This window comes from Pistacia vera, unplaced genomic scaffold, assembly GCF_008641045.1.
Source record: "Pistacia vera cultivar Batoury unplaced genomic scaffold, PisVer_v2 Contig743, whole genome shotgun sequence".
Classification (NCBI taxonomy): Eukaryota; Viridiplantae; Streptophyta; class Magnoliopsida; order Sapindales; family Anacardiaceae; genus Pistacia; species Pistacia vera.
The window spans coordinates 3,234-30,098 of record NW_022196605.1 but is presented as its reverse complement, the minus strand read 5'-3'; the positions used below and the strand labels follow the sequence as shown (position 1 = coordinate 30,098).

At 36.2% G+C, this 26,865-nt stretch overlaps 1 protein-coding gene across 1 annotated transcript; it reads left to right on the top strand.

Annotated features, from left to right (window-relative positions):
* Positions 1-661: 661 nt before the first annotated feature.
* LOC116115495 lies at positions 662-5,573 on the top strand. Its single transcript, XM_031401645.1, has 6 exons — positions 662-2,361; positions 2,690-3,107; positions 3,479-3,623; positions 4,313-4,428; positions 4,524-4,602; positions 5,082-5,573. Exons 1-6 carry the CDS (start codon positions 1,158-1,160, stop codon positions 5,490-5,492), a joined length of 2,373 nt encoding a protein of 790 aa, XP_031257505.1. The 5' UTR covers positions 662-1,157; the 3' UTR covers positions 5,493-5,573.
* Positions 5,574-26,865: the final 21,292 nt, after the last annotated feature.

Here is a 26,865-nt window from a genome sequence, read left to right as displayed (position 1 = left end):
AATCCATTGGGATCCCGAAACTATTTATCGGTAAGAGTTCTAATGGTTACACCTATTAACAACTAAAATGGGACTCAAACTCAACTAATCTTTCGAAACCTTGGAACTACCAGCAGGTAAGAGTTTCAATGGCTATCTCTATTAGCAATCAAGGAAGGATTCAAACTTAAAATCTCTTAAGTAATTTATCAAAGGATTTTTATCGAATCATTCAACTACCTAGAGACAATTAATTTTTTATTTTTTCTATCTTAATTATTTTTAAAACCATGAGATTTACCCATATTTTTGAATAATGTAATCTTTTATTTTCATTCTAATATTATTAAGATTCAGTAACCATACAAAGTTGAGATCTTAACTATACAATCAATAATGTATTAATAAAATAAACTTTACACGCTTAACATTATCGTCTAAATAGGTATTTAAATATCTTAAACATAAGATTTTCCTTACACTAACAAGGTAGTGACACGTAACCGCCGTTTAGACTCTTAAAAACGCCGAAGAGGTGCACCCTCCTACTAGACCTTACGTCAGCTTCTACTTCTATCCGTCCACCATCCTCCATTATCCAAACATTTATTTATTTATTTATTTTATTTTACTTCAAAAACTATTTATTTCTTATAATTATTCCATTTATAATTTGAAAAAAAAAAAAAAAACAACACTAAGGGCTCATTCTTATTCTGTTATTCATCTTCTTCCCTCACCATATATTTCACACTCAAACCATAAACTGTCCAATTTTATTTTATTTTTCATTTTTCCGCAAATTTCAGGATCATGCTAAGCTTCACAGCTTCTCATTCTCAATAACACGGGAGTTAAAGAGAGAAAATGGATTGATTTGTTTTTGATTGAGCCAAAAACGAAATGAGATGAACATGAACTCGATGCTATTGACTTCCTGTTCCTACGGTTAGGGTTTTATCATTCAGATTCGGATTCAATTGCGGCACCGCTTTCTCGTCGGCTTCTACTTATCGCAGTCACTTGTAATTTTGTTCTTTTAACTGGCTTACTAGCTTTTTGATGATTTGTATGGACATGTTTAGTACGTTTTGTGAATCTGTGCAGAAATCTTGTTGAATTGTTTGTGAGGTTTTTGAGATACTGAGGAGTTATTGTTGTGGTTGTTGATTGTAGTAATGTTGAGTGCGAATGATCCAGTTGAGTCGTTTTTTAATTCGATTCAACATTTGAAAGATGCAATTTCGCCGCTCGAATTAGGTATTAGAAAAGCGGCCAAAGATCTTGAGAGTTGTATGGCAGTTCATAAGAGGAATGGAAACAATCTTGAATTGAATGGAATTGGAAAGAGCAGTAGCAAAATACAGATCTCTTCTGTGAAGAAGAAAAGTAATGGTATTAATAATAATAGTATTAATAATAGAGATGCTAATAGCGGTGGGCAGTGTGTGGTTAGTGAAGAGAAGAAGAAAGGATTGTTGTCAATTAAGTCGCCAATGAAGACATTTTTAGGACTGTTTTCACCAAATTTAGGGAATGGGAAAGTTGGGGTGGTTTCAAAGAAAGGAGTGAAAGAGAGGGATTTGGATAAGGGTGATGGGTCTTGTATGAACTGCTTGCAGTTTGCGGTTACTTGGTCTTTGTTGGTTAATGGTTTTGTTCAGGCTTTGCCGAGTCCGTTTAAAGGGGGCAAGAAACGGATTCAGAAAGTTGGGGATGAAGATAAAGGGCATTTGAGTTCACGTGCATATGGTCTGAAATCTAAGGTTTTTTGTGAGTTTAAGCAAAGGGAAGCCAAGAGTCAGTCTGTAAATGTGTATAAGAATGAGAGCGTAGCACATGAGGGGAAACATGTATCGCTTGAGTGCTTTATTGGGTTTATATTTGATAGTTTGATTCAAAACCTACAAAAATTTGATCAGCTTATGCAGGAAAGTGATCAAAAGGGTTGTGATTATTTGGAACCAGCCTCGACCTTGCCTCCGTCTTCTTCTCAGTTTGATCATTGGAAGGCAGTTATAAGTATTTGGGAATGTAGAAAATCTGATGTTAATGGATTTTTGGGGAACTTGAAGTTCGCGAGAGTGGGAGGTCTGCCTTCTAGTATAGTTGGGGTAACTTCTTCGGTCAATGAAGAGGGTGAAGATGGTGTTAGTACAGCCAGTGGGGAAGAAACAGGGGGTAATTCACCGCAGAAGCTGGCCGGTGGGATACTTAGTATTCCTCTATCAAACGTGGAGCGTTTGAGATCCACATTATCTACTGTTTCATTGACAGAACTGATTGAGCTTTTACCACAATTGGGGCGATCTTCTAAAGACCATCCAGACAAGAGGAAGCTATTCTCTGTCCAGGATTTCTTCAGATACACAGAGACTGAAGGTATGGTTTCTCATGCAGCTTGGTAGTTTATTCAATGTTGCTTTATGTTTTGTTTCTAATGTTTTACTGGGAACATACTAAACATCGAAACCTGTGAAGAAGTCGTGAAACTATACCATGGTAGAGTTTCATTGCTTGAACTGAAGGGTGCTGGGTGTTTAATACATAGCATAGGCTTATTTTTCTTAGGATTTAATAACTTTGTTTCATTTATAGAACCTATAGTATTTCTGGTTGTTTGTTCTTTGATTGAGATGAAAATTTAAGTCTTTGTCTATACAATCATCTACAGTGATAACTTATTTTTTAACCCTTATATTTCCAACAGGAAGGAGGTTCTTTGAGGAACTGGATAGAGATGGTGATGGCCAAGTGACATTAGAAGATCTTGAAATTGCAATGAGAAAGAGAAAATTGCCACGAAGATATGCTCGGGAATTCATGCGCCGTACCAAAAGACATCTATTTTCAAAATCATTTGGTTGGAAACAATTTTTGTCGTTGATGGAACAGAAAGAACCAACCATCCTCCGTGCATACACTTCTCTATGTTTAAGCAAGTCTGGTACACTGCAAAAGAGTGAAATATTGGCATCACTAAAAAATGCAGGACTTCCAGCAAATGAAGACAATGCTGTTGCTATGATGCGATTTCTGAATGCGGATACAGAAGAGTCTATCTCATATGGACATTTTCGGAATTTTATGCTTTTGCTACCTTCTGAACGGCTGCGAGATGATCCTCGGTAAGATGGATTTGCCTTTTTGAAAGAGCTATTCACTAAATTTCAGCTTGTGCTCGAAACATGATTTCTCTCTGACTTCTGATTTTGTTGCTTGAAGTATGTTTTTATATTGAAATCTGTAGTTCGGCTATGGATCTGAGTATAGGTTGTTTGATTTATGGTTTTCATTTATGGATCTTCAGTGCTTGTCTGAATAGGATGGCGACAGTTTCCCTGTTTCTTGGAATCTATGTACAGGTTGAAAAGAACAAGCTTTTTGCTATGAAAGAAGGGACAACGAAGAATCTTTTGTAGTCTTAAGAGACATGATGGTTGTACAAATTACTAGGTTACTCCTATCTGCTTATAACATCTGTTTGTTATACATACAGGAGTATCTGGTTTGAAGCTGCGACTGTTGTTGCTGTTCCTCCACCTGTGGAAATACCTGCTGGAAGTGTTCTAAAAGCTGCATTGGCAGGCGGCCTTTCATGTGCACTTTCCACAGCATTAATGCACCCTGTTGATTCTATAAAGGCAATTATTTCAGCATAACCTTATGTACTTTTGTACTGGCATTTGGCTAATATTAGTGAAACCTTTTCAATAATTGCTCTATTTGATATTAAAATCTATGAAATTTTTGAATTACTGGCATACCATTTCTAATTGTAGTCCTAGGAGGCTGCTCTGCTAGCCTTATGTGTTAGTCATGTGTTAATTATTTTCGAAATGAGTGTTCTGAAAGAATCAGGAACATCTTACTTATGAGGTCGGAGTCTTGCTTTTCTTTGTTATTTAAGTGCAATAAGGATCTTTGTACTGATTGGCTTGGTTTTTTCTCTCTTTTGCCACATGGTGGAGTGCCATAATCTTAACTGTATGAGGAATTTTGGCTAGCATAGGCATCTTCTTATGGCTGTTTTTTAACCTTCCCTATGGGCTAGGCAATTCATCAAAACAAGGGAAACAAAAAAAATCCTTGAATCGACTTTAGAAAAATGTAATGTTTCTGGCTTGATGCATCCTCCACAAGAATGTACATCTTTAAGTACACAAGTTTCAGTGAAAAGAGAAGTGTATTCATCTTTATGATTGTTACATAAAGACAGCATATAACTGTTCTGGATGGTTGACATTGTTTGTACTGTTTTGTGATTTACTGTTTGTACTTTGTAGTGCTTTGTTGTGATCAAGGTTTCTTGATTTTTCTTTGTTTTAATCAGACTCGAGTGCAAGCTTCAACTCTTACCTTTCCAGAAATCATCTCAAATCTTCCACAAATTGGAGTACAGGCATTATATAGGGGTTCAATCCCTGCAATTCTTGGACAGTTTTCAAGGTTTTTATTGTTACTGTTGTTGCCCTTGATCCCTTTTTTGATTTTGCTTAATAACATTGACTGGTCTTCTGTCTGTTTTTCTCTTGACTTCACAGCCATGGCCTGCGAACTGGAATATTTGAAGCAAGTAAGCTCCTGCTACTAAATGTTGCCCCAACACTGCCTGAACTCCAGGTAGTTTTTCCACCTATAGCATTTGATTGGTTGTCAAACAGTTTGACTTGATGCTGTTTGATAAAGTAAATATCTTTTAGAAACAGATTTCAGTGGTATGTTTTTATTGCTGGGGATTAGCAACATGCTGCCTGCCCGGAACCATTCTGTCATGATAACGACAATAATATCTATCTTATGATTGGACATAAAACTTTAGCTGTAACTTTTTTCCTGATGTCTCAATTTAGAGTCATAGATTCCATCAATACCTTGTCATTTACCTGTTATTACCTGCCCAGTGACATAAAAAAAGATATTGTCATTCTTTTAATGTCTTGAGCATGTTTATTTATCTTGTGTTTACTCTTAATTCATGTTAACATGCTTGTCTTGGTTGAGCTGTCTTTCATGAGCTTCCTATTTTGCCCTATAATTATGGTGTTTGTAGCTTAGCTGGTGATCTCTTGTGAGTTTAGTTTTGTTGCCATGATATGCAGGTTCAATCTATTTCATCATTGTGTAGCACATTTTTGGGGACAGCAGTGCGGATCCCGTGTGAAGTATTAAAGCAGCGGTTACAGGCTGGTATTTTCAACAATGTGGGAGAGGCCATTGTTGGAACTTGGCATCAAGATGGTCTCAAGGGTTTTTTTCGTGGGACTGGTGCCACTCTTTTCCGAGAGGTTCCATTCTATGTTATTGGCACAGGACTTTATTCTGAATCGAAGAAGGTAGAGATTTTACTGTCTATAAACATTAAATCCATTTTCTTATCCCACATGGTGTTTGCTTGTAACTCATTTTTTACTTGTGCAAACCTAATGCGCATTCCTATGAGAATCGCATACTTGTTTCCTAATTTTTCCTTTACAATAAGATTGATAGATTTAATTTTCAAGGTAAAGTGATAGTGTTGGGATTGTGGTGGCTGAGTGTTGAAAAATGAAATAAAGGGAATTCAGTTTTGTTTCATTTATTTCCACACATGATAAAGTAGAATTAGGTAAAAAGAAATTTGCTTTCGAAGTTGTCTTCNTTTTTTTTCTTTTTAGTTCATTATCCTCTATTTATGGCATAAATAACATGCAATTTCAGCTTTTTTATTTTGTTCTTTCATCTTGATTTAGTAAAAAGTTTTAGCCTTATTCTCTTATAGTTTATCTTCTTGTTTGTCAAATTCATATTTGATATTTTTTCTTCTCGCAATAATGCACCACTGTTGGTTATCATTTGTCCGCTCCATTTTTACACTTCACTTTAACTTTGACTTATAACATGGTTTTCATTCGTGTCAAATGACGAATGTATAGTTTCAATAGAAGAAAATTGAGATTTGACATTCTTTTAAGGAATTTAGATTTTTATGATCAACATTTTATTGCCACAATGATTAACACCCTATATATAAGTTTGGTATTATAACATATTTATTTACTTAAGAATGTGATAAATTATAAATAAGATGTGGTGTAAAAGAAAATATAATCGGAATACTATAAAGTATTTTTGTAACTTTTTTCAATGGTCACCTCAACAAAATCCTTTGAGTTTGTTTGTTTTATGACTTTATATAATATATTTTTATAGTTTTATTTGTATGATATACTCATATCATATACAAGGCAGAAAGCGAAGACATCAAAGCTGACTTTTAAGATAAGATCTGATTTAATTTCATAATTAATTATTGTTCAGGTCCGCCCATCATCATCTTCTATAATATTTAGTTTGTTATCCTTTATTTCCCTTTTTTTTATTTTATGTATCAAAGTTTATCTACAATAAGAACAACTAAATCTTCACACTTGACTTTCCAAACTCAACCCATTTTTTTTTTTTTTTTTTTTTTTAATGAACCACATATATCTTCAAGTGGGCTAGCCGGTCCAACTTCCATAATGTCACGTTTGGCCCAAATTCAAGTATATACGGGACTCAATATCCCATTCAAGACTCAAGAGAATTGACACAAACCTGACCCAGGAGTATCAAAAAATATGTCAGGTAATCTATTAAAAAAACTCCTGAAATGTTCATTTACCAAAAAGGCAGCAAAATAAGATTATAATTCTATTACTTATACATTTAATCATACTCATCCATCTTAATAGATATATACGGATTTAGACCATCATATCTACTTATAAACTCCAATATAACATTAACGCTAGTTAGTCTTAACTTATTTTTATTCAAATATTGTATTCATTTGATGGCAACACAATGGAGTTTTCTTCATAATCTCTATTATTCGTATTCTTATTATTTATTTAAGAGTTTGTGGGTTTATTGTCAAATCTATTGTTTGCGCACACATTCCAGGCCCAAATAGGGGTGGGCTTAGTTATATTATATGGAGTCTTAAATTAACATGATTTTATCATTGAGCAAANAAAAAACTCCTGAAATGTTCATTTACCAAAAAGGCAGCAAAATAAGATTATAATTCTATTACTTATACATTTAATCATGTACTCATCCATCTTAATAGTATATACGGATTTAGACCGTCATATCTACTTATAAACTCCTATATAACATTAACATTGGTTAGTCTTAACTTATTTTTATTCAAATATTGTATTCATGTGATGGCAACACAATAGAGTTTTCTTCATAATCTCTATTATTATTATTTTTTTGGAATGGTAAGAATTTTATAAAAGAGACAGAAAATGTACAAAAACGAGGGGTATACCCCAAGAGAAAGACTGATAAAACTCAGTCAGGAAAACACATGGAAGAAAACCACAAAGCCACAAATTGGCATAAAAGAGCACGCAGGCTCCCCACAAAACAAATCAGGAAGATGTCATAAACCACAAAGCCACAAACCGGCATAAAGAGCACGCAGGCTCCCCACAAAGCTAATCAGGAAGATGCCAAATCGCACGGAGCTGGGCCAAGATCTCATACTTGGGTGCTAAACCCAATATCTTGGCCTGGACTAAATCACAAATAGTTAAGACTGTATCTCTGCGAGAGCTACAGTGCTGACGAAACACACGGTTATTCCGTTCAAGCCATAGAAAATAAACTGTAACTGAAAGGACTAACCGAGAAAGAAGGTGCCTGAAGTCCCCTTTACGTCTAAGATGCAAGCTAGCCCACTAGAGCAAAGGGAGCCAAGAGAGAGTAGGCCATGTAGAGAGTGTCCTGGTAGTGACCTCCCGCCAGACATAACTAGAGAAGTCACAGCTGAAAAAAAAATGGTCATGGGTCTATGTAGCCGACCTGCACAAAACACACAAGGAGGATGTAATGACACCATAAGAGCTGAGCCGATCCATAGTGCGAAGCTGACCGAGTGAAGCAAGCCACATAATGAAAGAGTGGCATGGAACATGCCCTGGAAACCACAAGAGATGATGAATCGAGTTCACAACCCGTTTGTCCCGCAACACATTCCAGGATGAATCAATAGAGAATCGTCCAGATGAGTGACCCTTCCACACAAGATGATCAGGACGACCCACTGAAGTTTGCACTGTAATATAGTCCCAGATATGCTGAAGATCTGCACTACTCGAAGGAAAATCCCACGAACCATCTCAAATAATATCCGAAACCCAAGCATCCCATGGTAAACCAGTAGAAGTCAAAATCCTAAGACGGAGCAAGTCACACAAAGGTCCTTGCGATAGCCAGTGATCTCGTCATAACAAGGTGTCCCTACCATCACCAATACAAGTCACAATAAGACCCCGACACCAATCCCTGCTGAGTAAGATCTTCCTTCAAGCCCATGAAGCCCTAGATGTAACTCGAATATGCCAAAAAGACCGGCCACGAAGGAGAACTAAACGGGCTCAAGAGAACCATACAGAAGACCTATCATTAAGCAGTCTCCAGACGTGCTTAAGAATAGCTTCTCTATTCCAATCTTGGATCCTCTTAATCCTCAGACCACCCTTTCTCAATGGATAGCAAACAGAAGACCATGCAACTTTGGCACCTGAAGGGGACAAAGAAGTACCCTTCTAGAGAAATGAGGCCAAAATACTCTCAATCCGTCTAACTGTAGCTGTCGGCAAAAGAAACATGGATGACCAATAGACTTGTATGGAGAAAAGCACCGACTTGATTAGCTGAAGTCAGCCTGTATAGGTCAAAGATGCCGACGTCCATAGCCTGATCCGAGACAGAATTCGCTCTAACAGAAGCCTACAATCAGAATGCCGAAGCCGGGTAAAGATCAGAGGAACCCCTAGATATCTGACCGGTAACACCCCTAACTGGAAACCCAAAATAGACTGCAAACGAACTTGCTCCTCATCTATAACTCCGGAAAGAAACAACTGGCTCTTCTTTACGTTAGTCACTAACCTAGAAACCTTGGCAAAAGAATCCAAGGCCGATTTTATTAGGCTAACAGAGGAAGCATCTATTCTACAAAACACCATCAGATCATCCGCAAAACACAAATGAGTAATAGCTGCCTGCCTACACCTCCAATGATAATGAAATCCCGGGCTTTGAGAGGTTTCTTGAAGGATACCAGCTAACCCCTCCATAGCCAACACGAATAAATAAGGAGAAAGAGGGTCCCTCTGCCGAACACCCAGGGAGGACTTAAAAAAACCATGAAGCTCTCCGTTCAGGGCAACAGAGAAATACGGTGTAGAAATACACGTCATGATCCACCTCACCATACGCTCGGGAATCCCAACGGTATGCAGCCCCAAGAGGATGAAATCCCAACTCACAGTATCAAAATCTTTCCAAATATCAACTTTTAGGGGACATCGAGGTGAAGTACCCCCAAGATGATAACTTCGCAAAAGCTCCTGAGTCAGCAGAATATTATCAGAAATCCTTCGACCCAGGACAAAAGCCAACTGAGAACTCCTAATAACATCTGGAAGCACTACTTTAAACCGATTCACTATCACCTTAGTAATGCACTTGTATAGTACATTACAACAAGATATCGGTCTAAAGTCAGTCATACGACTCGGGTTCTCCACCTTAGGGACCAAAGCAATCCTGGTAGCATTAAAACATCTTGGCATTTCATTAGTAACAAAGAAATATCTCACCGCATCTCTGAGATATGTACTAATAATCTCCCATGCCCGCTTAAAAAATAAAGAAGTGTATCCATTCGGACCAAGTGCTTTATCATCCAGGATAGAGAATAAAGCAGTCCTAATCTCATCATCAATGATAGGAGCAGTCAAGGGAGAAATCATATCAGAAGGAATGTGCCCAGAAAAATACCTGGAAGCCTCTGCGATCCGAGGTTAAATAGGGGCAGCATGAAGATCCTGAAAAAAACCCACTGTCAAGCGCCCTAAACCCTGACTGTCAGTAATATGAGTGCCATTCCCATCAGTCAAACTGTGGATGTGGTTCCGAACCTGCCTATAGATCAACGACTTATGAAAGAACTTAGTATTCTGATCCCCAAAATTCAGCCACTGAACACGAGATCACTGCTTAAAAAAAGCCTCCTTATCTCGACAAAGACTGAAATACCGATTGGCAAGGTTCTTCTCCTAAGAGATACACTCAGTAGAAAGGGGGTCCTGGTCCAAATTTGCTTGGGCTGTCGCCCACTGAGCATGAGCCTCAATCACCCTGCTGGAGATATGGTTGGAATCCCTAACATGTAGAGATTTGAGCTTCCGTTTCAATAGCCCCAATTTCTGCATAAGACGGAACATCGGATTGCCTACAATAGGCTCATCCCAAACTGTCTGAACAATATCCATAAAATCTGCACGATCAGCCCAAAAATTCAGAAATTTAAAAGGGGATGGTACCTTGCCACGACGAGAGTCAAACCGGACAACCATAGAGCTATGATTTGAGACATCCCGAGGTCGAAACTCTGAAACTATGGTCGACCGATCAATGAACCAAGAAAGCGACGCAAAGACCCAATCGAGCTTCCGTAGAATAATCCCATCGCCCTACTGATTGTTATGCCAAGTATACCGAAGCCTAGTAAAAGGAACTCCAATCAACTCAGTATCATGAATACAGTGACTAAAATCATCCATATAATCATACCACGCAGAATCACCACCCACTCTATCAGAGGCTCCCAAAATGGCATTAAAATCACCCAACACAAGCCATGGTAACCCCTCTGAATCAAACTCCGCCGCCTGATCCCTAAGGAAATCCCACAGGTTGCGGCGATTCTCAGGGTCATTAGAACCATACACAAAGGTAATCCCAAAGGAGAACCCCTTTGAAACATGAGTAACCCTGATCTGAAGAGAGGAATGAAGGCTATCTACAACGTAAAGAGAAGCCAACATACTAGAATTCGGCAGGCAATAGAGTCTGTCACATTTGACAAAAACTGCCACGAAGGACACACTATCGAGACCACCGACTGTAGATGAGACTGTTGAACCTTAGTTTCTAACAAACCAATCAAACCCAAGGACGAATCAGAAATCCAATTCCTCACCGCACGTTGTTTCGAGGAGATGTTAAGGCCTTTAATATTTCAACTCCCTATCATTGGAACTGGGATAGAAACAAGCCATACAATCACTTGGGCCTAGGCCCCCTCTTTCCCCGGCCCTTCCCCTTTTTCAAGGGTGGTAGGGAAACTGATCTAGATAAAATGGCATCTGGCGTCTAAATATCATCACTATGTAGAACAAGCGAGAAAAACCTGTTGGAGGAAGTAGATTGCCTGCTCCCAAAACTCATAAGGGAAGCCTGAGTGTTTCCCGTGCAGTTTGTGAAGCCCACAATGCGGTCCTGCTAAACTTCGATAGGAAAAGACGTATCAAGATCCGACCTAGAATCAGAGTTGGAGAATTCACCTCTACTGGCACGAACAGTCTGCTGATATGGCATCAAATCCAAAGAAACATCCCCAACTGTAGCTGCACTATAATGCATGGTAGTAGCCCCATCCGAAACTGAAACCCCAACTGGTGCTGAAACATCCCTCTGCTGCTCCCTCTCCCTAATAGGATCAGTAGTAGTTGATTATCTCAAAGGCTCGTGGTCCTCATATTGCACTACAATACCACTCCCCGATGCCTTTTGGAAGCTAATAATTGTCTTACTCTTATCCTAAGCCATAGGTGCAGTAGCCACTTCTGGTTGGTGACAAACATGGCCAAAAACACAGTATTTGGGGCATCGCTTGGGGGTCCACTCATATTCCACTGTAATCTGAATGGGTTCAGTAGATAACCGGCATTGAAATTCAAATTGGCGCTTGAGAGGCTTGGCTACATCTATCTTAACACATACCCGTGCATAATCTAAACAGGTCCGTTTAGAAGTAGTCTTATCACTCGACAACGGCCGACTCAACATAGAAGAAACCATGCAAAGTCCTTTGTGAGACCATAAAGGATAAGGCAACCCATGCAAACGAGCCCATACCGAAACCTTGCAGATGCGGCTCTTATCAAAGGAAAACTGAGCATGCCATTGTTATAGAACAATCGACTTGCCCCCAAACATCCACGGCCCTCTCTCTAGGATTTGATGCACCACATCCTCTTTCCTAAATCTGAAGATAAAGAAACCAGTACCAGTAGACATAACATCCTCCAAACCCGCAGCTTCCCATGCACAGAAAGCAATTGAGCGGGCAATATGAAATGGCATAGAATACCCCGGGAAATAACCCACAATATAGCGAAGCCACTTAACATCATTGTCATGAATAACATCATCTGGGATATGTAAGATTGCATCCTTAATATCAAGGTCCACAGCTTCAAGGGTGAAATGGGACCCGACCTCTGTCACTCTAACCTTATCCGCCCAAGAGGAAGACACTTCTGGTGTGCTCTTACCCGCACTTTTCTTTTCTAAAACTGGCTTAGAAACTGCCTTTTTTTCCCAGGGCTCTGAAGACACCCAATTGAGCTTGAAAATCTTCTTAGACTTCGACATTTTTAAGCCATTAAAAATTCGTATTCTTATTATTTATTTAAGAGTTTGTGGGTTTATTGTCAAATCTGTTGTTTGCGCACACATTGCAGGCCCAAATAGGGGTGGGCTTAGTTATATTATATGGAGTCTTAAATTAACATGATTTTATCATTGAGCAAATGACATGTTCCCACCCCAAGTTTACCAAAATCCTAAGTTCATAGATATCAACCCTTAATCTAACACCGTTTCTTTTATTTTAAAAGTTGAAGGGTAAAAGCATCAAAACCCCATTTCTCTCACCTCACCACCATTGAATGCCTTCTCATCTTCTTCTTCGTCTCTCCTCCATTCTAACACAAGAACTCCATTTAACACTTTTTTTTTTACCCATTCTTCCTCTTCTTCTACTTCTCCTCTTTTCCTTCTCTCTTCCAGATTCTTCCTCTTTTCCATCTCTCTTTCTTCTTCTTTTCTCTCTACCAACTGCCCTTTGCCATCCCCACCAAAACCCCAACGCCATCTAGTCGCGCCGCTCGTCGTCGTCACTCAATAGTCTTCTAGGTTTACCTCAACAATTTTTTCTTTTTATTTTATAATATATATAACTAAAAAAAGTTTATTATTATAGGGTGAAAATGATTTGTGTACAAACATAATACTCGGATCATTGATCAATTATCATGTTTGTGTTGAGAATTTTTCATTTCACTTTTTTTTTTTTTTTAAGATGCACATGTCTTTAATATTTTCTTGTGTTTTCTTTAATTTTCGAGAACAAACGAGGAGAAAAATGGTCGAGGTTTTGGTGGGGATGGCGAAGGGAAGCAGCTGGTGGAGAGAAGAGAAGAAGAATCTGGTGGAGAGAAAAGAAGAAGAAAAAGAGGAAGAATCTGGAAGAGAGAAGAGAAGAAGAAAGAGAAAGGGAAAAAAGGAGAAGAATAGGAAGAATGGGTATTAAAAAAAAAGTGTAAAATGGAGTTCCTATGTCAGAATGGAAGAGAGACAAAGAAGAAGGAGATACGAGGGCAATCAATGGTGGTGAGTTAAGAGAAATGAGGCTTTGACGCTCTTACCTTTCAACTTTTAAAAATAACAGCAATGCTATAGACACCGAAAATTGGTACCAAAAATTTACACCGAAATACGTGACCCTTGACTCGAACGTCACCATGTAGGACACGATAGAAGATTTCCATAAATGGACGGCCGTCCATACTTTGTGGACGTCCATTCATTCAGGAATGGACAACGGTCCATAAAAATATTTAAAAATAAACTAAAAATCAATGGACCACCGTCCAAATACTAGGGACGAACGTCCTTTTAACATAAACAACCATCCAAATTATATGGATGACCATCCAAATAAGCACACTAGATGGACGCTTGTCCATCTAATGTGGACGACCATCCCTATAAAAGGGACGACCGTCCACAATAGATGGACTAGCGTCCATTTCATGTTAAAATTATTTTTACAAAAAATAAAAACAAAACATTAGATGGACGCCAGTCCATCTATTGTGGACAGCCGTCCCTTTTATATGGACGGTCGTCCACATGAGATGGACTAGCATCCATATTATGTTAAAATTTTAAAAATTTCAAAAACAATTTCATTTTTTTTTCCAAGAAATTTAGGGATTCTATTCCAAAACTTGCATAAAAATTGCCGAACAGCAGAAACACCATTTCTGCCGCTATTGAAGCCACACTATTTGTCGCTGTTGAAGCCATATTATCTGCCGCCGTTATTCACTTCTTCGTCTTCATCATTTGGACTCCGGCTGTGAGTATTTTTTTGTTTTTTTTTTTTTTGAACAAAGTTGAAAACTGTGATATGGAGGCTTGTTCTTTAACTTTCATTTGTTGTGTGCAATTTAGAGATTTACACAATGTCTAATTGTTTGTTCCTTAATGATTTTTCTGTTACTTTCTAAAAATTGATAGTAGAAGTTAAGGGAGCCAATTGTGTGAATTGGGCATAAACTTAACATTTTAGATATCATTTCTGCTTTAAATTATGGGTTAAATGGATAATTGTAGCTATTAGTTTGCAAGTCTTTGCTCTATATTAAGTTTTGAAGAAATGCAAAGCTAAAACAAGTCATTAAAAATTAATAGTTGGCGATGATTGCAATAAGTTGAGTTTGGCAGAGTTAGGAATTTGAGAATTGTATTATTTGTTGCTGAGCTCATACTCGAACTTGCATGATTATTATTGTCGGTGCAATTGGTCTTATTGATGTGGACGCTGAACCATTCGAAAGGGTGAATGTGGATGATGGACTGATGTTGAGTTTGGGAGTTTTGATGTTGCTCACTTCTACATCGTTTGGGTGGTGCAGCACCCCTACCTTTAACTAATTATTCTGTAGGTATGGATTTATTGTAGTTATCTGGGCAAAAAGGGTTGGGTGATGGTCGATGAACTGATGATGGTCAACTGCAGGCAAGACCTGTGATTGCGCAGGCTATAGAAGAGCACTTTGTATCTTAGTTGCGCAGGCTGTAGTATATACTATGCAACTGAGATAAGACCACATTAACCCCTTCAAATGGTTCAACGACCACATCAATAAGACCTATTGCCAGAAATGATTGGGCATTACCTGGCTGAATTTTCTATTTCATACAAGCTTGTGAAGCACGCTAGACTTGGTATTAGTGCTACCCATTCTTCAAGGTCCATTCCTCTGAAGTGAGATTATGCCAGTTACCTGGATACTTAGTTTATTGTTTTAATTTGGAAAGACATCTGTGCTAATCAAATTTTTGTTTGTGCCCCTTTCAACTTCTAGACAATATATTAATGTTTGATTTGTCAATTTAGATGATGGAACTTCAGAATCTAGTTTAAAGGAGCTGGTTTGTTTTATGGTTTCTTCACATTCTATGGTAGTATAAGTTTTTGGTTTTTGTTTGTTAAAATTAAATTATTTTCAACACCATTAGTTAAATGTAATAGTTATGCATGTATCTGTTTTTCTTTCGTATCTACATTCTGCTCTTTTCCCTGTTGACGGATGGTAGCTTGCATCATTCTTCACGAACTTGCATCATTATTGCTGTTAAAGTCCAATTACCAAGGAGGCTCGAAATTGATTTCAGGCTCAGCCAAATGAACCTGCTCAGACCACACCTTATCTTGGAGTTTCACAACAGCATCATAACTCTTTTCATCAACTTACCTGTGTGTCTCAATATGCCATTCCTTCCTTGACAAACACCAGCTCCCTAGTATTTGGACTTTAGCAGCAAGTTGTTTGTGTTTGTTGTCATTATATTGAAAGACACAGCACAAACACTTGAAATTGTAGACTCTGAAGAAGCAAACAAATATAAACTTCAAACATGATTTTTCATTATAGTTCTCTTTTTTTAATATCTGCAGAATTACTTATGGATATGTTTTTTCCAGGAAGTTGCTGGTTTTAGAAGAAACCAGAAAATGGTAAGAGCAAAAATTACAATCATTCCTCATGGAGGCACATTGTCATCTGGAGTCCAATTTCAAGACGTGTAACATAAAAAGCAATACAAAGAGATGGCAAAAAGAGATATTTGTCTTGGAAGAAGTTTGGATTTAGGATTTATAGCAAGCTTGGGTTTGGGTAATGAGATTAATGGTTGGATCAGTAATTTGAACTGAGACCAGTTGGTGAGTATTAGATATGACGGATATAAGCATTTAATTTATGAGTTTTTTAGTAGTTTGGAAGTAGTTGAGACAGGTACTAATGATTTCTTGGCGTATACAATGTTTTTTAGATTAAAGAATCAGAACTGTGTACTGAGGCCACGAGATTTAGCAATCTGAATAGGGTTTGATTTTGAAGGTTTGGATAACGTATCCAGAACGTGGGATTCCAAACAAGCTTGGACGGATGTATCTGGAATAGGGGTTTACCATCCACATAGGTGTAAATCTACAAAGTTAAAGAATCCTGGCATGAGAGTTTTTCACAGATTTATGACTTTTACATTTAATAGCAGAAAAAAGACAAATGGAAATGTGACAGTCAAGGATTTATTGTTGATGGAAGCAGCAATAACAGGGAAGCAAGTAAATTCAGCAAAGTTATTGATTAAGAAGTTGAGAGAGATTAAAGCAGAAAAGGGAGAAATTTATTAAGGAATGTTTGTTACACTAATATGTGAGAAGTTGGGTTTAGATATCACCCATTCTGATGAAGCCAATAAGATAACATTTTCTGCAAATAATTTGTTAGGGGATGTCACATTGTGTAAAATGGGTTTGATTAAAAAGAATGTGTTAGGAGAATGGTTTATGATTAGGGATGAAATGGAGGAAGAGGCAACTGTTCAGGAATGTGTCCCTATTCTAGAAGGGTAAAATCAAGGACGAGTCTATGTGCGCAAAAGAAGAAGAATGAGTATTGAACCTGGATCTTCTTAGAATGTACAAGAAATGTCTTCTCATACCTTAGACGAAATAGTAAGTAGCTTTGAGCGGATTGAAAGGTTTCAAGATGAGAGTTTTTCACGTATTGAGAGGAAAATCTAGGAACAACAGGATCAGTTGCAAAGTGATTTCAACTTATTCGCATCAAGAATAGAAGAAACAGCTGACATTCTTGGGGAACGCATGACAGAAATATCCAGCATGATGAAGAAATTGTCAACAGCCTCCTCGTCATCCAGTCAGCCTCCACCCCCTACACTATGATGAAGAACTTCTCAACAACCTCCACCTTCTCAACATCCTTGGGGAACGCACTATGAATGTTAATTGTCATTATGTGTAGTTCAAATACTAAATTGTATGTACGCAAATATGTTAATTAATAAAGTTTGATTTCACAAGATGTTCTCAATTAGCTGAACTTTTCCAATATCATATGAATGTTAATTCTCAGTATGAATGTTATGTACGAAGACTATATTTGCCACAATATCATATCATTAATTATTGTTCAATACATATCTGAATGCATATGTATATGCAATATTAGACATACCAAAAGACATATCAAAATTAAAATCTCAAATGAAATGTAGAAAAATATATACTGAAATGTGATGATAATATATACTGAAAACATTCAGAATAAGAATAGGATACATTTACATTATTATTATGAATTCAGAACCCTACAACCAACAACCTACTCTTACCCAACCAACAACAAAAATAATAAAAACAAAACAACTAAATCAGCATACAGCTCAACTACATTCGTCAGAAATTAACCACAACACGAATAATTTCTACCGAATACAACTTTATATGCTTCAACCGATTAACAATATCAAATCTCTCCCAACGACACATGTTCATCATTTACATCCTCCTGTCCAGTACATAAATTACTTTTTCCTGCGAGATTCTAAATCAGACCAGTGGACAATTGTCAATGTTTAATAACCACAATTTAGCACATGTTATAGAAAACTTAAGGTTTTTACAATTATACAACATACATAACACATACATGAGTAGCAACAACATCATTTGACAACACTTGAGTTCCCGGTACACTTTCAGCAATGTTGTCTCGCTCTGCTGATGATTCTTTCCCTATAAAGTAGTATAACACATTAATAATCAAGTAAATATTTTATAAACTTCAAATAAGTAAATAATGTTTTAAAAACAAATATAATGTAAGAATAGGTATATAACTCATACCAATTCTTTGTTTTCCCAATTTTTTATTTTTAGTCCTACGTACAATTTCGTCAACATTCAATTGCTTTCTTTTGCATGGAGGATGACCTTTGCTGCGAACTACTTGTGGACTAATAATTAGACTATTTCCCTCTTTGGGAAGACTGTCCCCCTCTTTACTACCAAGTCCTCCCTCACTTTCCTTCTACTCCAACTTTTTTCTCATGCCAATCATAAATTCCATGAATATGTTACAGTCTTCTTCATTGTTTGATGCCATATCGGCTACTGTCAGCATTATATTAGACAACTTCTCAAAATGTTGTCATTCAATGTTGGTGCTCCACCTATTATAACTTACCTTGATTTTCGTATGACATCTATTTATGTTTTTCCTCCAACGTCGTGGAATGTACTTATTCGGAATGTGTGAAACCCTTTTATGAATCAACATAATAATGGCATGTCTGCATAAAATCCCTCTAAACTCAAACAAATGACAATTACAACGAATATTACATGAACTTTCTTCAAAGTATACCAGAAAGGGAACACGCCGATTACTATCTCCAAACCAAACATCTTCTAAAACTTGATACTCCTCATACGAATCAGACTTTTTCAGAAAAGATAATTCACAATAAATCTTCCCCACAATCTCTTCTTGAAACTCTTTAAATTTTGCAGTTGTGTATGCATTTTGAAATTGTTTCTAAATAGGGTAATTAGTTATGCAAGGTATCCAAGACTTGAAAGATCTAAAATCAGCCTCCCTTTCCTTTTCCACTTTATCTCGCAATGCATTATCATATTGTTCCACAAATAGTTTCAATGTTGTTTTGGAATTTACATATCCATCGAAAAATGCATGCATACTTTCACTACGTTGGGTAGTAGACATACCAGCTAGAAAGTATCTTTAAGAAATGCAGGCACCTAATGTACTCTTTCTTTGTACAATCCACATAACCATTCATTCTCTTGAAGGTTATACACATCAATGAATTTGTTCCACCGTTCTTCGAACTCTTCACGTGTCAACGAATCATACACAATATTTTGTAACATAAACTTTATAGTTTCATATTTCTTATACCCTCTTAACTTCTCAAGCAGTTTCTTCATTATATGCCACAAACACCACATATGTCTTGTACTGGGGAAAACAATCTCAATTGCATTTTGCATGACCTTATCTTGATCAATGATAACTCTATTAGGAGCAAAATCCATGCATTCAAGCCAAGAACGAAATAGTCATACAAATATCTCAATGTCCTCATGGGAAATTAACCCACAACCTAACAATGTCAATGTCCATTATGATCAACCCCCACAAAAGTAGCAAATGGCATATCATACTTGTTCGTCAGATACGTTGTGTCGAAGGTCACAACTTTAGCGAAATCTTTATATGCGGCCGTACATCTAGCATCAACCCATAGCACATTTTTTAATCGACTCTCTTCATCTACATCAATCATGTACCAAAAATTTGAATTCTCCTTTTGCATTTTCATAAAATACTCTAGTATTGTCGAAGCATCTCTAACTCCAAGTCGCAGCCTTCTAACTTTTTCAATCTAGTTCCTACAATATTTTTGTAAAAACGTCAAATTCTCTACGCCTCCTGCCTCAACTGAACATGACTGAAAATTTTTACACGATCTAATCCTAGCCTGATCATTAACTTCAAGCCTCCTTTTTATAAAAGGTTATATCGTTCGGTTTACCTTGAAATATCTTCTTTTCGTCGGACTTGTAAGATCATGGTTATGTTCAAGCACAACTTATTTAATTTCCCATTTGTATTCACCATTCGAAGTTGCACTAATCCGACTCTTACAATATGTTTTTGCAACAGGTTGTTTTTTCAAGATATTTCTGGATTTACTTCTCTCCTTCCCAAAACAAGAACACGCCACTGTCACGCATCTCATCTCCCCATCATATCCTTTCTTTGACGAACGTATCAATGCTTCAAAACCCATTTTATTCTCATACCTTCTGTAATACTTCACCAAACTATCAACTGAATCAAACACCATTCCACTATGAGGCTCCACTTCTTCCTCTGCACATCCTGTATCTTCTAATTCATCACATTCATTTTCTTGATTCAATGGTTTTATAATAAACAAAATTAGAATGTACTAATACAACACATCATAATAAACAATACAATACAACCTATTTAAAATAGTTTCAAACACAATTTACCTCAACATCATTGAAACGAGGCAAACTGGACTCTTCCATATTCCATAATTTCATGCACAACTAATACCAATTTATGTGTTCACGAATCTAGTTCACAATAGTCGCCAACAAATATTATCTATCAATTATTTTGTATTGTAACATATTTTCTCCAAAATAGAATATGAAACTAAATGAATATATAAAATAAGTCAAAAATTCTTTACCTTAACAAATATTTTGGAGCTTTAAAATGTTTGATATTCTTATTTTCGTTTCTACGCTAAACGGTTATCTCTATAAAAAGAGGTGTTGTTGTTGCTTGGCTGTTGAGGAAGAAACCGGTGTCGAAGTAAGGAGAACACAACACGCAGACGAACGAGAAGAGAAGAAAGCCAAACAACGCAGACAAACGAGAAGAGAAGAAAAACAAATAAAAATGAAAGTTTTTTTTTTTCCCTTATTATTTAACATAAAATTTTGGCGCTTATTCGTAAAGCATATTAGACAAACTATTGATTTTTATAACAAAAAAAAAAAAATTAAAAGTATGGACGTCAGTCCATGTAATGCAAACGATCATCCATATACAAGGAACGGTCGTCCACACTAGATGGATTGACGTCCATATTGTGTGCATTTTATTTTAAATTTTTTTTTTTTTTTTAAATTTCACAATGGATGGACGCTAGTCCATCTCATGAGGATCGTCGTCCCTGTTATATTAACAAGACGCCCGTCCCTAGACGGGAGTCCATTGTTTATTTATTTATTTTTAAATACTTTTTATGGACCCCGTCCATTCCACAATGAATGGTCGTCCAGGAAGTATGAACGGCCATCCATTTACAGAAGTGTTCTATCGTCCTACGTGGCGACGTTCGAGTCAATTGTCACGTATTTCAATGCAAATTTTCAGTACCATCTTTTGGTGTATATAGCATTTTTTGTAAAAATAAAAGAACTGGCATACTTTTAAAATAAAAGAAATGGTGTTAGATTAAGAGTGGGTAGCTGGAAAAAATGTAACCACGGGTATGAATTTAGGATTTCGGTAAACCTCGGGTGTAACATGTCGTTTGCTCTTTTATCATTTGAAATGCAATTTTTATAATCATTATTTTAATTGATGTATAATCCAAATTACGGAATAAAAACCCCATAAATTTACTATAATTTATGTAGTATCTAATTAAAATAAATTTTAAATATATATTTTTTTATTTTAAGCTGTTTGATTGTAATTTGATAAGAGTTTATTAAAAATTCAGTCTCATTATTTCGTAAAATAAAATATTTTGTACACTTTCTTGGAAACTTATAACTGAAAAAGGGCATTTTACACAGCTAAATGAAACTACTAAATCAAAAAGAGCTTTTAATTATTTTTTCTTTAGGGCCATTTAATTGCAATAAAAACTCGATAAATAATTTTATTAGGAAATCAGTCATTTATGAAAGCTCTGTTCTTCGTAAATTTAATTTAAAGTTAGAAAGTTATAAATGGGACGTAGGTCAGCTGTCACAATATTTGATAGATTCACGAATTATCCCAAAGAAGAGAACATGAAAATGACCTCTTCCAATAAAATTGATTTTATTTAAATTATAATAATAATAATATATCTGATGTTTCGATTATAATATTTATATTCGAAGTAATACGCAAAAAAATAGAGGTAAATTATGTGAATATATTATTTAAGATAACTAGTGGTAAAAAGATAGTTGAGCCCAAGTCAAAGATCCAGAGACATTTGGTGATGGTAGGAAGTTGGGTGTTGACAAACTTTCTAATTTTCTTCTGGTTTGGTCCATTTTGGGCCAAGAATATTGATTCTGGTTTCAAAATTTCTAACTTCCAATCATGGAAATATAGATGGGTTTATTACAATATTCCTCCTTAAGTATCCTAAATAACAATTTACAACCTTTTGTTCGTATATTGTTAAAGTTTTATTGTATAATTTTAACGAATTTATTTTTGAAATGTATTAGTTAAATAACAAAAATATATACTAATGGAACAATGATGGTAAGAGGTAATAGGGTAAATTCTTATTTCAAATACTTGAGGAGGACTTTGTTATTTCATGATATCTCAGGGGGGAAACTATGACTCACTAGTTATCTGGAAAGTTAAAATTAGTTATCGAGGTTGACATAATAATGAAAAGATAAATAAACGGATAATATGGTTAACCTGTCATATTTTGTAGGTAATGAAATATAAAAAAAAAAAAAAAATCAAATAATATTCTCCTGGAAATTCTACATCTTAAATAGTGTAAATTTCATACAAATAATCACATAAGAAGATAAATAACGTAACGACTTTTAATTACAGTCACATCACTTGAGAACGGTGACACAAAATCTATAATAAAGCAAATCCCATTTGATGATGATTGATGAGCGATGACGAACAGCTTTTGAATTTATGTAATCTGACTTTTCCCCACCCAAATAATGGTTTAATGTTTTCATCCACAAAGTTTTAAAATACTACTTTATTATCAAAATTTATATTCTCTTTTTTATTTCGACATCATTACGATTTTATACTATCAATATTCTCTTCTCCAATCATCACTCACCAAAACCCTTTAAACCCTACTCCTATCGATCTTGCCAATCGTTGGCAATCAAGCGATTAAGGTTTACATAATCACCTCTCCCAAGTCAAATTTCAATCAATCTCAACCAAAAAAATTCAACCTTCAACTACGAAAAGACTCATCGACCTCTTCTATTTAAAAACCCTAACAGTTTGAACTGAGTTTGCTCTTTGTTCGTCATTGGATAATAAAATGATATTTTAAAAGTCTGTAGATGAAAAACTATCATTAACTCTTTATGTAAAAGGTAATTTGATTCCACTAACAAAAATCAGAACAACACGGACCAATTTAAGAAAGAAAATCGGATCAACCACTACATAAATATGAAATTAGCAAAAATTATATCTCTAAGTTTTCCCTAATCCATCGATTTGACAGCTTTCAAAAAGGAAATCTACATATTGCGTACCTACCACAGCAAGTCAGCAATATTGGAAAATGGCTTGTAGAAAAAGCACTTTGCAAAAAAGCACATTGAGAAGGCAACATCTAATATGGGAAACCTAATTTGCTTTTTCTATAATGGTCTATGTTGTAATTTATTAGGCTACCAAATAATTTGACCAGAAGTTAGTGCTATAGTCGAAAGCACTCATAGTTATGATTTTTTTAGATGTGGCATGTGCCTTTATTTCTTACATTTTACAAATAGATTGTTTCAATTAGAGGGGCCTTTATGGAGTTTGATTACGTTAATCGTGATTAGTCAAATCATAATTAGCTTGTAACATAATAAAAAGTAAGATTAATATCAATGGAGAAGACTATCAAATAATGGGGAGCAAATAAATTTCATGGCTAATTATAAGGTTGGCGATCTTAAACATCGTTTATCATATAGAATATTGTATCAAACAATCATATAATCTCATTATGTTGATATAATGAGAATGTCAAATAAAATATGTTAGATACATTTATTTTACCAAATCATTATTATTATTTATCAATATCATCTTTTAAACCACCACTGAGTGGTCTAATAGTAAAAAAGTAAAAGGATGTCCCATGAGTTGTTGAGTTTGAACCCCCCAAGACACTAATAAGGATGGTTATTGTGGCTTTCATCCAGTCAACTATTCTAGGGCTCAAGAGATTAGTTGAAGTACGTGCAAACTAATCCAGACACCCCCGATAATAGAATATATATATCACCTTCAGTTGCTCATCAATAAATATGTTATGAATGACTTAAAAAACTAACAATATAGGTCATTATTTGTTTGAATAATTTTGTCACGCGAACAAGATGAGGTAATAAAACTATCCCGTATAATTATTATTTCTCTATTAATTAATACAATAAAAAGTTAATTAATGATATTAATTCGTGACAAAGTAGAATATTAACGAAAGCATTCAATTTTGGAATTATTACAAGGAGCATTCTTTGAGTTATATACGAAAAAACTCTCAGTTAAACTTTAGGACTTCGGAGGATTGGTCAAGATGTGTGCAAACTGGTCTGGACATACCCTGTAAAAAAAAAGAACCCTCAAACTAATCTTATTCATGTATGTTTAAAACAATTTTCTAAAAGATATTTTATGTATATCCTTTCTATGAAATTAGGGTAAAAATCTTATCTTTATTGGATGCACGAGAAGCCTCCGTAAATCTTAGTCATCCTGACCCCAGGAGGAATTTTGGCACCACTATAGACGCATAATAAAGGTTTAGAAGTTAGAAGTCAAGTCCAGGGGCACCAATATTAGAAAATGACGCAAGATACATAGTTGTAAAGTGGCACTAAGAATACCATGATGCATATTCTCAACATTTCCTTTTTACGTGTGTACAAAACTAGATGACTTGGGACACAACACAATAACTTTATTGTAGTGAAGAGGAAGCAATTGAATTGGAAAATATGGGTGACCAACTCATACTAATGATAATTCTAAGATGGACCATAATTTTTTTTGATAAGATGGTGACAAGTCAGCATTTGACAATGAAACAAAGATAAATTGATTAAAAAAAGAATTGAGAACAATAAAGTATGATCAAATGTTGCAATCATGTTTCACCACTATGGAAACAACCAAACTACAATTTGTGACCACTTTTCTCGGTTTCTGCGATATCTGATCCTCACAATCTGTTTTCTTAATTGTTTAATGCATATTTTATTGGGTTTAATCTCAATGAAGTTGACTAATTGTTGTATAAAATAACAAGGGGACACGAATACGATACAGAGTGAGCCAATGGAAAAATGGAAATTACAAAGTTCATGCTATGAATATAGTCTAGAAAAACCTATTAAGGTATTGTTATGTTTAAAATATCGTATTAATGTCAGCTAAACAAGTGTCTAAAAGATAAAGTGTACTAACTGTCAAGCTCATACCGCTTCAAAGATATTTTATACTAATCTTATCTCATTTTAAGATAATGATGAATGAGAGTTCTCTATGTGTTAAAACAACTTGCAAAAATACTTATTATATTAACTTCAAATGTGTATAAATGGACACCTCTCTTCGTAAAAGGAGAAGTTGGGCATATGGGCACATGAGAGCTTATTTTTTTCTATAAACAAAGTATTTCTCCATCTTTGTACGCCTTACAGGCAATATCATGTAAATAGTCAGAGAATAATAAAATAACAGTGGATGAAGGATTTGCTTTAAGCATCCGAACCACTATAAAAACCTATTTTGTCAATCCTTTATTTATGTTTCTGCAAACATATGTCATCTCAGCACCATAAACACTTCTCATGAATTCATCATGTGTAATTTCTAAGACTCTCTTAGCACTTTGCACGTGTAAGTCATTAGTATCAAAATCAAGCATCAACAGTTTGGTGGCCCATGTAGGTCTCGAACCTACGTCCAAGCTCCCCGATCGCGTGGCCATATTTCATATCACACGCATCAGAGCTCTCTGATCATGTGGCCAGATCTCAAATCGCACATATTAGAGCTCTCTGATCACGTGGCTAGATCTCAGATCACGCATCAGAGCTTTCCGATCGCGTGGCCAGATCTCAGATCGCACGCATAAGAACTCTCAAATCGCGTAGCCAGATCGTAGATCGCACATATCAGAGCTCTCAGATGGTGTGGTCAGATCGCAGAATGCACACATCAGAGCTTTTAGATTGCAGATTGCACGTATCAGAGCTCTCAGATCACGTGACCAGATTGTAGATTGCACACTTAGATAGCTCAGATCTTTAGCTCTCAGATGGCGTGATCAGATCGCACGCATCAGAGCTCTCGGATCTCGTGGCCAGATCTCAAATCGCACATATTAGAGCTCTCTGATCACGTGGCCAGATCTCAGATCACGCATCAGAGCTTTCCGATTGCGTGGCCAGATCGCAGATTGCACGCTTAGATCATCCAGATCGTGCATTCAAGATCGTTGAGATCACGCTAAGTGCATAGATCGCTAATCTCGAGTTCTCATATCAAGCTTCGCGCTTTCTGATTGAACTTCTTTTATTCTCAGATCAAGCTTCGCGCTTTCTGATCGAACTCATTGTGTTCTCAAATCAAGCTTCGCGCTTTCTGATCAAACCCCTTTTGTTCTTAGATCAAGCTTCGCGTTTTATGATCAAACTTCTTCTATTCTCAAATCAAGCTCCATGCTTTTTGATCGAACTTTTTGTGTTCTCAGATTAAGCTCCGCGCTTTCTAATCGAACTTCTTGTGATCTCATATCGAGCTCCTTATGAACTAAAATCGAGCTCCTTATGCACTCAAATCGAGCTCCTTAAGATCTCAGATCGAGCTCCTTAAGATCTCAGATCGAACTCTTTACGCTCTCTGATTGAGCTCGTAAGCTCGCTCGTTTGCTTGAGATCGTGTGCATTAGATCGTTCAGATCGCATGCCTCAGACTTTCAGGTGGAGCTCCTATCAGATCGCGATCAACTCCTAGCTCGCAAAACGTGATCAACTCTCAATCTGAGATTGTGAATAGCCTCAGGTCGTGTTCTCAGCTCTCAAATCGT